The following is a 14,861-nucleotide window of genomic DNA, read 5'->3' on the forward strand; positions in this document are numbered from 1 at the left end:
TCGGAAATGTCAAAACGAAGGTTACTGACCTTGAAATGAGATAGAAAATAATGTATAATCAGTTATGAGGTTAGTTAGCTTCACAATACCGAAAATTCGGTGAAAAATGAAATGAAAACAAATAAATAAATAAATAATAATAAAAAAATGAAGAAAAAAAATGAAAAATCGAGCTCCGTGGGGCTAAACATGACATTGGCCTAACCAAATACCGAAACCCCTGTCAGATTCCACCAAACCCCTCAGAGAAGATGTAGCTTGAACTCGATTACCCCCTAAAAAGACATCTTTTTCGGTCGTCGCTCTGCCCACAATGGGCATAATACGCCCACTCTAGGCAGGACACAACTAGATCATGATATCAACCTTCCACCCAAGTTTCATCAAGATCGGATGATATCATCGGGTAGTTATGCTGCGGAAAGACAGACACACACACACACAGACAGACAGACAGACACACACATGACGAATATAGTGGTCACTTGATAACTCGTGAACCAATATTTCTGTGGATTTATATTAATCTCAAAGGACATGCAGCTTTGTGGTGAACTGGTGGACATCTGGGACGTCCGAGAACGGTTCAACTAAAGACTGTCACTGCCAATTGATGCAAGAAGAGCAGAAATTGAGATGTAAAACACTACATGCATCATTATTGATATTTATCTCACCTTGGCAATGCGGATCCCTGTAACCCATTGCTGCAGGCTACGTGCATCCTCACAGCACAAATACTTTATATACTGTGACTTCTTCTGAATCTGAGGATGCTGAAACAATAAGGAAAAAAATGAGTTACCACCATCTTTATCATGGATGGGTCTGTGAGATCAAATAAGGAGAAGTTTAAAGGGAGAAACCTCAGATATCGTTTCTTTCATATTAACTTAAACAAAGGCAAGTCAAAAGAATGCATGGGTTGGGGTTTGTTCCAAATATTAATTTGATGAATGTCTATATGAATGGGAAAAGGAATAAAGGAAGACTCAATAAAGATGAAGATGAAGCATATATCTTATTTGTGTCAGCTACTGGTAAAAGCACGTCTTAATTCTCTTGTTACCTCTGCCAGTGAAGGTGGATGAAGGTTATGTATTCACCCCCTGTTTGTCTGTCTGTGAGCAGGATATCTCAAAAAAGTTGTGGACAGATTCGGACGAAACTTGGTGGACATGTTGGGTGCGTGACAAGGACGAATTGACTAGATTTTGGTGAAGATCGGATCCGAGAATTTTAAATTTTTAAAATAGATTCTTCACCATTGAGAGATGTGGCAAAAAACGATACGTAGCACGATATCTCAAAAAAAAATTATGGACGGATTCGGACAAAAATTCGTGAACAGGTTTGGTTTGTGACAAGGATGGATCAATTCGATTTTGTTGAAAATTGGATCTGGATATGAGGATTTTTTGAATTATTTAAGTGATTCTTCACCATTAACAGGATCAAAAAGATACACAGTGTAGCATGATGTCTCAAAAAGTTGTGGTCGGATTATGACAAAACTTGGTGGATGAGTTGTGCAGGTGACAAGAACAAGCCGATTCGATTTTGGTTCCGGTCCGAATTCAGATCCGGCCTATCAGTGGGATACAAAACATAAACTGTTCAGCCTGGCGGATGTACGCTCTCTACCGAATGTCCTAGTTTCAGATGTGTACTACATTCAGCAGGTTACTTCTTTGATAATGATTAACTACGGTTATCAACACAATTATACATCATCCTTGTTTGCACTGTGACGACACTGCAGTGGGTATTAAGTCACCAAGATACATCACCACACCATGTTCCATCACACATCACAACCAATCGGCCATCCATGAATACGAGCAACCATTTCTCAAGGCAAAACACAAACCTAGAGTCACAAGAAAATCCATGTAAATGAAGTAAGGTAACCCCTATGGTGTAGTACAAACGCATGAAGGCGATACGTGCCACCGGGAATATCAACATAACAACAACAACAACAACAACATGCATTTTAGGGCCATTTTCCCTGCTAGAGCAGGGGTTAGCCTTGCGGTCCCCATGACAATCTTCTCCATTTTGCCCTATTTTCTGCATCTCTCCTTGTTAACCCCCTTGCCCGCATTTCTTCTTCCACCATCTTTAGCCAAGTCTTTCTCGGTCTTCCCCATCCTCTACTTCCTTCTACATTCATTTCCATCACTCTTCTCAACCAGTCACTTTCATCCTTCCTCAACACATGACCAAACCATCTCAACCTGTTCCTCTTCACAACATCAATCACAGGCTCTCTTCCCATCATTTTTCGCAATATCAATATAACATGGAAAGCTTTTAGATGGTCTTATAGCACTGGTAGTAAGAAAGACTGAAGCATCACATTTCCTTACCTTGAGTACAAAGCAATAATCAGTCGGAGCTTTGTGCTTGTTGCGAAAATCCTGCCCATAGTAGACACTGACATGTTCAAACTGAATAAAGCATGCCAGGTCACGCAGTGTCTGCAAGAAGCATTCATGAACTGATTAGCACGAGTGTTGCATATTGGAGTGAAACAAGATTGCCATTGAAGATCTGAGTTTGTCTTGACAGAAGAATACAATGTGGCCAGGCCAGCTCATCATTGCCATCGTAAACCAGGAAGTAAAGCAGGAAAAAAAAATTTGAAAGGGAACTTTTATGGAAATAGAGTACACAGCAATTAAAGTATCAATTATGTATTGCTTGGAAAATAACATTGGTATCATGCACTTGCTTAACTAGGCAGGGCACTGCTTTGACAGTTTAACAACTGTAAAGAATTTTCTCTCTTAATGAGCTTTCACGGAAAAGGAAAATACTTCTCATAAAACCTGTAAATACTGCGCAAAGCCCTAACCTTTGTTTTCCCCTTTGGGACATAGTAGATTCCAGATGCACGCAGCACAAAGTGCCGTTTCTTCCAAGACTTTTTCCCATCCTCCTTTAGAAAGAGCAGACCTTCCAACTCTGGAACTGTGACGGTTGAAACGCAGAAGCACTCCTGTCACATAGCAAATACACACAGTGTGTGTGGAGGAGCCAGTTAGAGAAACAAAGTGAGAGTTGGGTCTTGGCTTTCCAACATTCATTCATTCATGCAAACTGCTCACAATTCAATTATCCTGTGTTGCTTCATTCAGGATATGACATCAATAATATGGGAGTTATTACATGCTCCTTCATTTACAAAAATAAATGTTCATCTGTTGTTGATTTTTTCCCCCCCCCACACATATTCTGTATGCAGCACACGACTGCTGGAAGCATCATCGGCCGAAATTGTGGCTGTGCCACTAACGCAGCGCCCTCTGCTGGTCAGGGCAGGAATTTGGAATTTGTTCAGGGTGCCGTGGATATCTCGCCTACTCTTCGTGAAGGACACTGTGGAATATTTAACGTCCACTAAGAAATACTGGTAGACGGGACACCCGTTTAACATCCATCCAAGGGATGGCAGACACATTTATGAATCACCCTGCACGTAAAACACCAGGATGACAGTTTATAGCTGGGCAGGGGTTCAAACCCAGGCTAGACAGCTTAGAGGCAAGTGTGCGTACCTCTAGGCCATCCTGCCAGCCCTTTCCACACTGATATCATGACTTCCACTGCCCAGTAGCTTGTTGCCTAAGTCATTGTACATGCTTGAATTGCTCATCAATGTCACTCGATCATTCACCGACCACATGTTTATTCTTTTTGTCAACTGCAATATATTATGGAGAGGGAGTATGGATGTTGGAGGGTATATTGAGAACTAAGAATATAATAAAAAGGAAGACTAGGGGAAGGAAAACCCTTTGAGCAACTGTTTCAGTCTCCCTCCCACATCCTTTGGAATCATGGCTCTGCCAACTGGGATGACTTCCAATTTTTTGCAGACTACTCCTGGCAAGACTCCTGTTTCTCCACTGATCCTTCCACTGCAGCAGTTCAAATCACTGAAATCATCCTTCTAAGTTTGTCTGTTCACATACCCACACTCATCTCATCCAAATGCAGAAACGCCTCATCCACCAATTAGTTCTCCCATCATTATGCTTCCTCTGTTTCCTTAAAAAGCTGCCTCTTCAAAAGCTGGAAAGTTTCACGTTCAGCCAAAGCCATCTTTATCCAGCAGACCTCTGACAAGCTTTCCTATCTCCTGGTCGTGTCTCTGACGTCTCGCTATGACCTCAAACCTCTTTGACGCAGCAAAACGGTTGTGTTTTGTGGTCTTTGACCAAGCACATCTCCACTACTTCTGTGAAACATATTTTCCTCCTCTCAACAACCCTGATGGATCCGTCTCCAGCTTTCCTAAATACAAATCCAACACCATTGAAAAAAATATGGTGCAAAAGGTTCCTAGCAAAGCTCCCAATGTATGGTATTCAATGTCAGCTCATCTCCTGGTTTTCCAGTTTCCTCACTGGGCGATCTATCGCCTCCTCCATGGGTGATGCCCTCTCTGACCACAATGGCATTGATTCTGGTATCACTCAAGTTTCTGTCATCTCACCCTCCCTCTTTATTATTTTCATCAATGACCTCCTCACATCTACAAACAACCCTCTCCATTCCTTTGATAACGACTCCACCCTACACCAGTTAGATTTCCCAGTACACCTCCTCCCAGTACCTTGCTACCGATCACATCTCAACTGCTGCCTCCATCAATTGTGACCTCAATTCCCTCCTCCAATGAGGCTCCGACAACCTTATCTCCTTTAATCAATCCAACACTCAAACACTTCTTGTGTCCAGTAAGCTCAACACAGCCATCCCTTTTCTTCTCATGTCCATCTCTCAACGCCAGCAGTCCTCCTCTATTAATATGCTGAGTGTCAACATCTCCAGCAATCTCTCCTGGCAGCCTCACATCCTCAATACCACCAAATCTTCCTCCAATAAATTTGATTTCTTCTTAAGATCTCACAAATACTTCAACTCCTGTCAGCTTCTCACCGTGTACAAGCAAGACCAGTGGTGAAATAATGCTCCCATGTCTGGAGGAGGGAGGTGGTAGGGGGAGGGGCACTCCTCCTTCAGTCATCGATATTCTGGATTGTGTTCTCGCCAAGCCGATCCAACTGATTAATGATCTTACTTTGTCTAGCCATTTCTGACCTTTGACCAACTATCAAGCAGTCTATTTCCTGCACCTCTTCAACTGCGACTGCCAGAAGTCAGTGTATATATGCATGAGAAAAGGAATTCTGTTTCTATCCCTCCTCCTCTTCACTCTGTTCGCAACACACGTCTAGCTTCTACTTGTCACCATTTCTGCATTACCCTCCCTTCACCTTATTTATTCTGATTGAACCTTATTCTTGTGGAAAAAAGTTCTGAGGTTAAGGGACTTATGCAACACCCTGTAGAAAAGACTGGTTTACCTTTAGCAGAGCAAAGATCGTTTTACTTTGGTGCAAAATCATTAAAATAACAATAATTGCACAGAGCTTAGATGTTTTGTTTAATAGTTCCTTAAATGCATCAATCCTTTAGCTCTGCAAGCCACCTCATTTTTTTGTGTCAATCTCACCTCCAATAAAGTCTCCTTGTTCCTGTCTGGCATCTCCTTTGCTTCCTTGGCTCCCAGCAAATAGTTCTGATTTAGAAGAAAATGGTATTCAGCCCAGATAAGAAAGCACATACATTTTATAAAGGGTTTACTTCTGGATAAAGCTGGGGTTTGAACCACCCACCGTCCTCCCAGACTCAAAGCGGATGCTCCCAACATTCCATAAAAAGAAAATTTAATGAAAAAACAGGCAAAATGTCAAAATCAGACATTACACTTTCAGTTTTTCAATACTCTATTTGTAGAGTGTTGGCACTGCCAAAGCAGTTAATTGGCAAGGGTCATACTGGGTGGTTTGTCATTGCCTTCCCAGCGTTGCTTGTCCATGCTCTATCCTATTAAAGGCTGAGCATCAAGCAAGGATGCAGCACGTACCATTTAAAAAATAAAATCTTTCGTATGACTCGGCCGGGGTTTGAACCACTGACCTACCCAGACTCGGAGCAAACCCTCGAGCCATTCCACCACCGAATTTCGTCCACGTTAAGGTATCCATGAAAAGGTTTTTGTTCTTTTTTCTAAATTGATATTTCTAGCTCGTTAAGACCCGGTACAAAAGGGACTTGAATGCCTGTCATGTGTGCAATATATTTCTTGTCTCCAATGCTGGAGAATCGAAATGTGAAAAGAGCCCTACGAAATAACCCTTTATGTGACCCGAACATGGCTCACCTGGGGGTTCTTGAAAAGAGCATACTTTTCTTTTTTGGGGACAAAGAGCAACTTGTTTGGACTGTCTCTGGTCCAGTTCAAAAGGTTTTCCACCAAGTTCTCATGGTCTTCAAAAAATCTTTCTGCAGAAAGCACAAGTAGTGGAAATACACAAGCTCGTCAAACAACACGGATAAAATGACAGCTGTACAACACACGGTAAATTACGGGTATTAATGAACTGCTTGAGATGGAATATTTTCACGTTGATTGGTAACACATCATGAAACTAGAACGTCACTCGGTAGAGTGCATGCCTCCGCCAGTCTGAACAGTTTAGCTTTGGTATCCCAATGATAGGTCAGATCTGGATCTGACATGAACCAAAATATAATCTGATTATTCTTGTCACTTACCCAACTCGTCCACCAAGGTTTGTCATACTCGTCCACAACTTTTTGAAATATTGTGCAACATATCATTTTTAGCCCTATCACTGAATGGTGAACAATCACTCAAAAAATTAAACAACTCTCATATCCGAAGACGCATTCGGATCTTCAACAAAATCTAATTGATTTGTCCTTGTCAAACACCCAACCCGCCCACCAAATTTTGTCCGAATCTGTCCGCAACTTTTTGAGATACCGTGCTGTATATCGGTTTTAGACAGCACATCAACTTTAGACACCACCACGACATCCAGATAACATACCCAGTCGCAGCTCGGGAATAGTTTCCACCAAAGACCAGTCGGGACTGCAGTCACTGTGGGACTTCTCAACCAAGCCATCCAGTACCTGTCGCACCGTCTGTCGTTCATCCACCATCACGGTCTTTGAGCTGCTGTCCGTCATATGGACTCGAACCACCAGCTAGAAATATCATCATCCAGCACATACATTTTAGGGTACATCTCAAACACCATTCAGTCAACCTGTTTAATTATTCAGCCAACCCGTAACATATTCATCCTGTCATATCCTCAACATATCGCTCGAGCAATGTTCCATCCCTTCCCTCCCCCCCCCCCCCCCTCTCCCCACCCACCCACGTTTCCCCTCCAGATGGGCTGTAAAGGAAACTCAGTATGACATAGAGATATACAAATCAGAAACTATACCTCCACATGTACAATCTGGTCCTTTGCCATTATCACAATCCTATATATATATTCGTGGAACCTCACCACAATTAGAGCATTTAAATTGCATCAGATGTGTCAATAAATGTGAATTGTTGCTCCCAGCTTGCCGGCTCGATGACAGAATATGCAATTTGCATTTTGCCACCTTCATCCCTACGCCGTTTAGAATCCCGTGCGGGCATGGGCAACTTGCTAGTATCACAAACACAACAAAACTTATGGTGATGCCAAATATGATGATGCATCACCATAGTAATGATGTTCAAAACAAGGTTCATAATCAGAGGGAGTGAATAAACTAATTTTGGTGATGGAAAATGTGGTGGCCATGGGGGTTAAATATCCAAGGTTTTTTCTGTGTGATATTTTTCTCAGAAAATTTTCTCAACACAATTTGCTTCTACCGAGAGAAGAAAGCATCAACATATCTGCCTAAATTAAGCAAGATAAGAAAAGATCAGTCAAATATATATGAGAGATGGTTTTCTCGACATACAGTAGCTAATACGAGCAATCATCATTATCAAAGGAGGCTATCCTCCTTTGATCAGTTTTTAGTTTCCCTTACCTTTGCAGTCTGTTTGATTCTTCACAGAACTGGATCTGCTGTTTAGGAAGGGTGATGCATCAGACTATGCCCTTCCATTTAGAGGAGAGGTGAAGATAGCTTTTCCATTAGCTAGCACCCCGTTGGAGATGTTAACAAGACCGATAGTCTAACAACGGCATAGCCAGGCTTGGATCTGCTGAGTGGAGGATCTGTTGGCCCCTGTTATGTGCCCAGATCCTCAGCTCTGATTGGTGGGAAGTTTGTGAGGGACATATATACATACACCGGATGGACAGACAAATGCTGTTCCAGACGGCATTGCCTTAGGGCTACGCCGCAAAAATATGGCTGCTGAACCACATGACCGATGACATCATCCATTTATTTTTTCTTGACGAATTTATCCCGAGATCACGCTCAAGAAATTTCATATTGATCGGATCAAGCATTCTACTTGTCGTTTTGTTGATGTCATAATGAAGGCACCTGTGACATCATCATTAAAATATGTTTTTCCCCATGGGGAGTACTTTACAGTGAGCCACCTTTCAATTTTTTCCAAGATGGTGCCCGTACCATGTGATCTATGACATCATAATTATCAGTAAAAATTCTGCAGGAGAAGGCACTCCTATGGTGAATATATTGTGTCAATCAGACCAACGGTTGCAGATAAATCGAATTTTAAAGGAAATAAAGCCTCAAAATGCTGGCGGAAAGGACATACATACATACATACATACATACATACATACATACATACATACATACACACACCGGACGGACAGACAAACGGTGTTTCAGACGGCATTGCCCTACGGGCTACACCATAAAAATGTTTTAAAATGTGCCCTCAATTGCAGTTTTTGATATTTGACCTTTTAAACCAACCCCAGAAGGCAGAGCCAAAATAATACTGCTCTCGTACCTTTGTGCCATGTGGTGATAATAACAACAAAGTTTGGTGAATTTATGCCCAACCATTTAAGGGGAGATAGCGTGACGGACAGACAGCAGACAGATGGAGCCAATTACAATATCTCCCCGTTTTTTTTTTTTTCAAACACCATGGGGATATAAAGCACAGTAAAAAAGCAGCTATGCATACCTCTGAGGCTTGGATTCATAAACTAAAGAACAATCATTTTTACAATTGGCGATGGTGAGAACAAGAAGTTCTAAAACACAGAGCAGTTTGATAAGGACATACTATCACTGGCACAGAATTGGATTAAAATTTTGGTGGAAGGGTTTGGTGGCAAATGGCTAAAGCAAAACGTCGGCGGTGAAGCGTTAGGTGAAACAAAAATACAGAAGTAATACTGTTGTTGGCAAAGGCAAAATAACTGATTTCGACTTATTTTGTAAAGTTCATAGCTTGACTAGAATAAAATAAAATAAAAACCCATATCACTGAAAAACAACAATTAACAATACTTGAGCTTATTATTGTTATTTTCTTTTTCTTTTATAATGCAGTTCCATTTTTCACATAAAAGCAGTTGTAAAACAAAACCCTCTTCTCAAGGAATGTGTGTGCTGATTGGTCAGAATGTCCTGATTAACCAAAAGGAAATGGTTTACATCCCTTCTGTAAAAGCATATTAATGTACCATGCTGTATTATCTGCTTATGCATGAACCAAAACAGAACAGTCAATGACTGCTCAGGCAACCCTAAAATGCCACAATAAATATTTTAAGCTCTGCAGAGATATGCCACAAGCTCTGTGCCTCCATCCACATGTCAGCAAATTTAAACTGAATGCAACAAATCACTCGAGGCAACTACCAGCACTTACACAATGTATTCCTCCATATAATCTGCACTTCTCCTTCCCTCTTCAATATATATGTACAATCGTGGCCAAAAATATTAGCACCCTTACACTTTTTTCAAATAATACACCATTTCTTCCAGACAATTGTTGAAATTAAAAAATATTTTGGTATCCACAATAGTATTTCTTTGGTTTGCAGTGGAACAAAATAAAAAAGCTGAAAAAATTACAAAATCTTAGCTTATTCCACACAAAAATCCTAAAATGGCCCGGACAATATTATTGGCACCTTTTAGAACTGTGGTTGCCAACCTGGGGGGCCATGGTGTATTTCTCGGGGAGCCATGGGGTAATTTGAACCATACTAAAATTTTAATATTGTTTTGTTTTGTTTTTGAATTTGTTTTGACTTTGCTATTGTTTTTTTTTTTCCCCTATTGCAGATTTGACGTTATGGCTTCTGGGAGTAAAAAAAGAAAGTATCTTGACGAATACATAAAGCTTGGATTCACGTCCATTACAGGGTTTGGCCAAGAGAAACCACAATGTGTGCTGTGTTACAAGGTTTTGAGTACTGAATCAATGAGGCCATCCAAGTTGAAGTTGCACCTCGAGACGAATCACGCACAACATGCAAAGCAGGATCCCGAATTTTTCAAGCGGCATGAAATAAATTTAAAGCGACAGAAGTTGGATGAGGGAGGAGCTTTTCAACAACAAAATGTAGCAACTGTCCAGGCTTCTTATGAAGTTTCTCTTGAAATTGCAAAGAAGAAAAAAACCCCACTCGATTAGGGAGACACTCATCAAGCCTTGTACCCTCCTCATTGTCGAATGGGTTCTTGGCAAGGCAGAGGCTCGCAAAGTTGAACAGGTGTCTTTATCGAATAACACAGTGCAGCGTCCTATCTGTGACATGTCGGAAGATGTGAAACAACAGATCATCAATGAGATTAAGGCGGCGCCTTTCGGCTTGTTTTCTTTTCAACTTGATGAATCGACCGATGTTAGTTCCTGCTCCCAGCTACTGGCATTCGTTCGCTATGTCAAGGGAGATGATATCAAGGAAGAATTCTTGTTCTGCAGTGCCCTGGAATCTATGACAAAAGCTATAGACGTCATGGAAAAAATGAAGTTGTTCTTCGATGCAGGAGGAATTCAGTGGGAGAATGTATGCGGTGTCTGTACTGACGGTGCTCCTGCCATGCTTGGTTCCAAATCTGGATTCCAAGCAAAAGTGAAGATGCTGGCACCACAAGCGAAAGGAACCCACTGTATGATTCATCGCTACGCCCTGGCTTGTAAGACTCTCCCTCTCTCATTGAAGAAAGTTCTTGAAGTCGTAATCAAGATTATTAACTACATCAAGGCAGGGGCTCTCAACAACCGAATGTTCAAGGAGCTGTGCAAAGACATGAACGCGGAACATGAAACGTTGCTGTACTATACTGCTGTACGCTAGCTTTCGAAAGGGAATGTTCTGAACCGCGTCTTTGAACTTCGTGCGGAAGTCAAACATTTCTTGAATCTTCAAGGGAAACGTGATCTCCTGCAGCATTACGACGAATAATTGTGGAACGAATGACTTGCTTATCTTGCTGACATTTTCGAGCAGCAGAACCAGCTGAACCTCAAGCTCCAAGGAAGAGCGACTACCGTATATACCGGTGTATAATACGCACCGGTGTATAGTACGCACCCCCAACTTCCACCCTCAAAAAAAAAATCATTCATTTTCAGATGACAGTGGCGTGAATCTATGCATTTGTACAGAAACTTTAAAGGGCCACAGACACAGAAAATCATGTTTGGTTTAATTAATAGATATTGCTTCACTTAACACTTAATCGTCCTTTTTTTTGAATAAATATCACTCGATTGGCCCCCGCCACCCAAAAAACGGCGATTCGATTGCTCATGTGACTGGCTTCGTCATCGAGGGAATTTTTGTTGCTGCTGGTAGTTTTTAGCTGGTAGTGGAGTCCCGCCCCTAAAATCGTGATGTTCATTCATGATGTCACCTGTGTGATGTAATTGAAGGAAAGGTTTCTCAGCACGCAATGATAACTGCCTGACCAAGAATCTTCTGATAGTCAAAATCATTATTATAAACTACCAGCAGCAACAAAAATTCCCTCGATGACATAGCCAGTCACATGAGCAATCAAATCGCCGTTTTTTGGGTGGCGGGGGCCAATCGAGTGATATTTATTCAAAAAAAAGGACGATTAAGTGTTAAGTGAAGCAATATCTATTAATTAAACCAAACATGATTTTCTGTGTCTGTGGCCATTTAAGTAGCACAAAATGAACATTTTGAAAGGAAAAAAAAAAACTCAAAATATTTAGCTATATGTAGTCAGTATTCTGTTACACACGCGTCGGTGTCCAGATGTGCATGCAATCACGGGAGCTTCTTTGGTTCATAGAAGAAAGGAGAGAGTAGAGAGATCATTAAAACATTCTTTATTGTGGAGTTGTGGCCCTGCAAAGGGCCGATAGGGTGTGTGATGGGCTTCTCAGCTAAAGCCAAGGAAATCCTCATCGTCGCTCTCCTCTTCGAAGACGTCTGTCCTCGTCTGGGTAGTACAGGTCACCATCGCTCTCGTTGTCGCTGTTGCCGCCACTGGAAGCTCGCTCCCTCCTGCCAGATTATATCATCTTCGGTACCATCCATGCTGTTAGAAATACAGCACTTGAGAAAGGCCCGCTTTATGATCGCTGGTGGCATCTCCTCCCACACCTTTACAACCCAGCCACAGATCGTCGGGAGGTCCACCTTCCTCATTCGCCCGCTCTTTGTGTAACTCTTGTCCTCATCCAACATCCAATTCGCCCAGCATCGCCGCATACCTTCTTTGAAGAGCTTATTGATGGCCACGTCGAGGGGTTGGAGTAGGGAAGTCATCCCGCCCGGGATGATGACGAGGTCCGTGTTGGAACGCCGGAGTAGCTCTTTGGTTTCTTCTGTCTTGTGACAGCAAAACGCATCCAGGACCAGCATACTCCGTCGTCGAGAAAGGCCGCCATCCTGCCTACCCTACCCCACACCACTCGTAGCCAGTCCTGGACCAGGGCCAGATCTATCCAACCCTTCTGTTGGGCTCGAATGATGACACCCGCTGGAAATTTTATCTTGGGTAGAGTTTTCCGCTTGAAGACGACATACGGTGGAAGCTTGCCCCCCGTCAGCGGTGCAAGCGAGCATAATGAGTGAAACGGTCTTTTTCGTGGCCGGTGGTCTTGACTGTGATGGTCCGCTCCCCCTTCACTCCGATGCTGGTCCCTTTTGGAATGTCGAAGGTTAGAGGGGTCTGGTTGGCGTTTCTGATCCTGCTGAGCGGGTAGTTGTGCTCCCGGCGAAGCTTGATTATGAACGCCTGGAAGCGTGTTGTTTTGTCGGCTGTATCGTCGGGAAGATGCTGTGTGATGTGCGTGTGGCGTCGTACCAACAGATTATGGCATTCCATAAATCTGTAGGCCCACGATGTGCTGGCCATGAAGTCTTCAATGTCTCCGTCCAAAGCGAAGCTCCTTGCCTTCAGCCTGAGAGCAAGTGTAGAGATGGCGTGACCCTCTGCCCTCTTCTCGCGAACCCAGGCGATGACACGCTCCTCCAGCTGAAGCCATTTCGCCGATTTTCCCCTGTTCGCCTTCTTCTTCCTCGGCATACCCTCTATGGAAGCCTTTGTTATTCGCCAGCGCCAGATGACAGACTCATTCACGCCGTGCTTCCTCCCAGCTTCTCGGTTCCCAAACTCTTCTGCAGACTGGCAAACGGAGAGTTTGAACACTGAAGTGTACGACCTCCTTGACATCTTGATCTTCTCTTCTCTGGAACCGGATAGAACGTATGAAGACGTTTCAGTCCGAGCTGATGTTTACGGTAATCTGCCATATAATTTCAGATTGCTACGCAATTGCAGTCGTAAAATAAAAGACCTTCAAAATAAAAGACTGATGTGGCTTTACAGAGTGGGAAAAGCCGTTCTATTCACATTCCGGAAGCGGCGTTGCTTTGAGCGGCAAATCCATAGAAAGCACATAATGGAACAAAACCTGCTTGCCATCTGGGGCGAACGAGAAGCAATGGCGGCCGTGCATAAAAACCACCTTTAGAGGCCATTTTTCCCCGCAAAGCAGGGGTTGGCCTTTTTCGGGAACCATGGTTGTTGTTTTTTGGTCCCCTTTTTGAAGCAATGTTTTACGGCCGGATGCCCTTCCTGCCGCCAACCCTTTTTGTCGCCTTTTACGACAAACAGGGAATTACCAGTGAACTGGTTCACGGCTCCAATGGCGGCCGTGCATGTCAGCGCAATTGTGCATGATGCAACGGGCAAAACGTGCAACCGAGATCGCTTTTTGTAAAATACTTTTTTTCGTAAATGTATTGGAAAATTGACTTGTTTTGAAGCCGAGTTTTTTTCTATCCCCGTGTATAGTACGCACCCCCAACTTTTGACTTTTTTCCCGATAAAAAAGTGCGTCTTATACACCGGTATATACGGTAATATTATTATTTTCCACGATCATCTGAGGATTTGTTGCCAAGCTCCAAAACTGGCGCAGGAAAGTGAACACAGGAAACATTGCTATGTTCGAAAGAATGTCTGAATTGCAAGACAGCATGGGAAAAGAGCTTGATCCCATACTGAAAAATGACATTCTTGAGCATCTGCAGTCACTGGAGCTAGAATTTCATAAGTATTTTCCTGATTTAGATGACAATGAGGCAAAAATTGTGAGGAATCCTTTTTCCATCAACCTTTGCATGGAGAGCATGCCGGAGGCAATACAAGATGAATTCCTGGCTCTCCGAAACAATTCATTTGCCAAAGACACATTCGAAGAGAAGAACTTGATGGAGTTTTGGGTGGGAATGGGTCGCTACCCTAAGATCAGCCAGATAGCTATCCGGGTGCTTCTGCCATTCTTGTCTACCTATCTCTGCGAAGCGGGGTTTTCCACGCTGTTGAATATCAAATCGAAACAGCGTAATCGGCTCCACGTGGAAGATGACCTCCGCAGTGCCCTGACTGTGACTCAACCACGTATACCCCAATTGGTAGCTAAAATGCAATTTCGGCCATCCCACTGAGTTTTTAATTCACTTTTACGGCGCATGCACGACGTCCCTAGTTTTGATTACCTGAGTTGTTGTCGAATT

General features: G+C 42.8%; 1 protein-coding gene across 8 annotated transcripts in view; it reads right to left on the reverse strand.

The window, feature by feature from the left end:
- Positions 1-14,861, reverse strand: part of RAPH1 (Ras association (RalGDS/AF-6) and pleckstrin homology domains 1) — a 202,459-nt gene that overhangs the window by 23,666 nt on the left and 163,932 nt on the right. For all 8 annotated transcript variants that reach the window (XM_068130922.2, XM_068130897.2, XM_068130904.2 and 5 more), the window contains 6 exons: positions 6,933-7,092; positions 6,239-6,360; positions 5,528-5,593; positions 2,861-3,004; positions 2,373-2,483; positions 678-776 (listed from right to left, as the gene is read on the reverse strand). In XM_068130922.2, the coding sequence (XP_067987023.2) occupies positions 678-776; positions 2,373-2,483; positions 2,861-3,004; positions 5,528-5,593; positions 6,239-6,360; positions 6,933-7,092 (702 nt within the window). The remainder of the gene's footprint in view (positions 1-677; positions 777-2,372; positions 2,484-2,860; positions 3,005-5,527; positions 5,594-6,238; positions 6,361-6,932; positions 7,093-14,861) is intronic.

The sequence above is a fragment of the Myxine glutinosa genome, chromosome 1, assembly GCF_964187855.1.
Source record: "Myxine glutinosa chromosome 1, kmMyxGlut1.1, whole genome shotgun sequence".
In the NCBI taxonomy this organism is placed as follows: Eukaryota; Metazoa; Chordata; class Myxini; order Myxiniformes; family Myxinidae; genus Myxine; species Myxine glutinosa.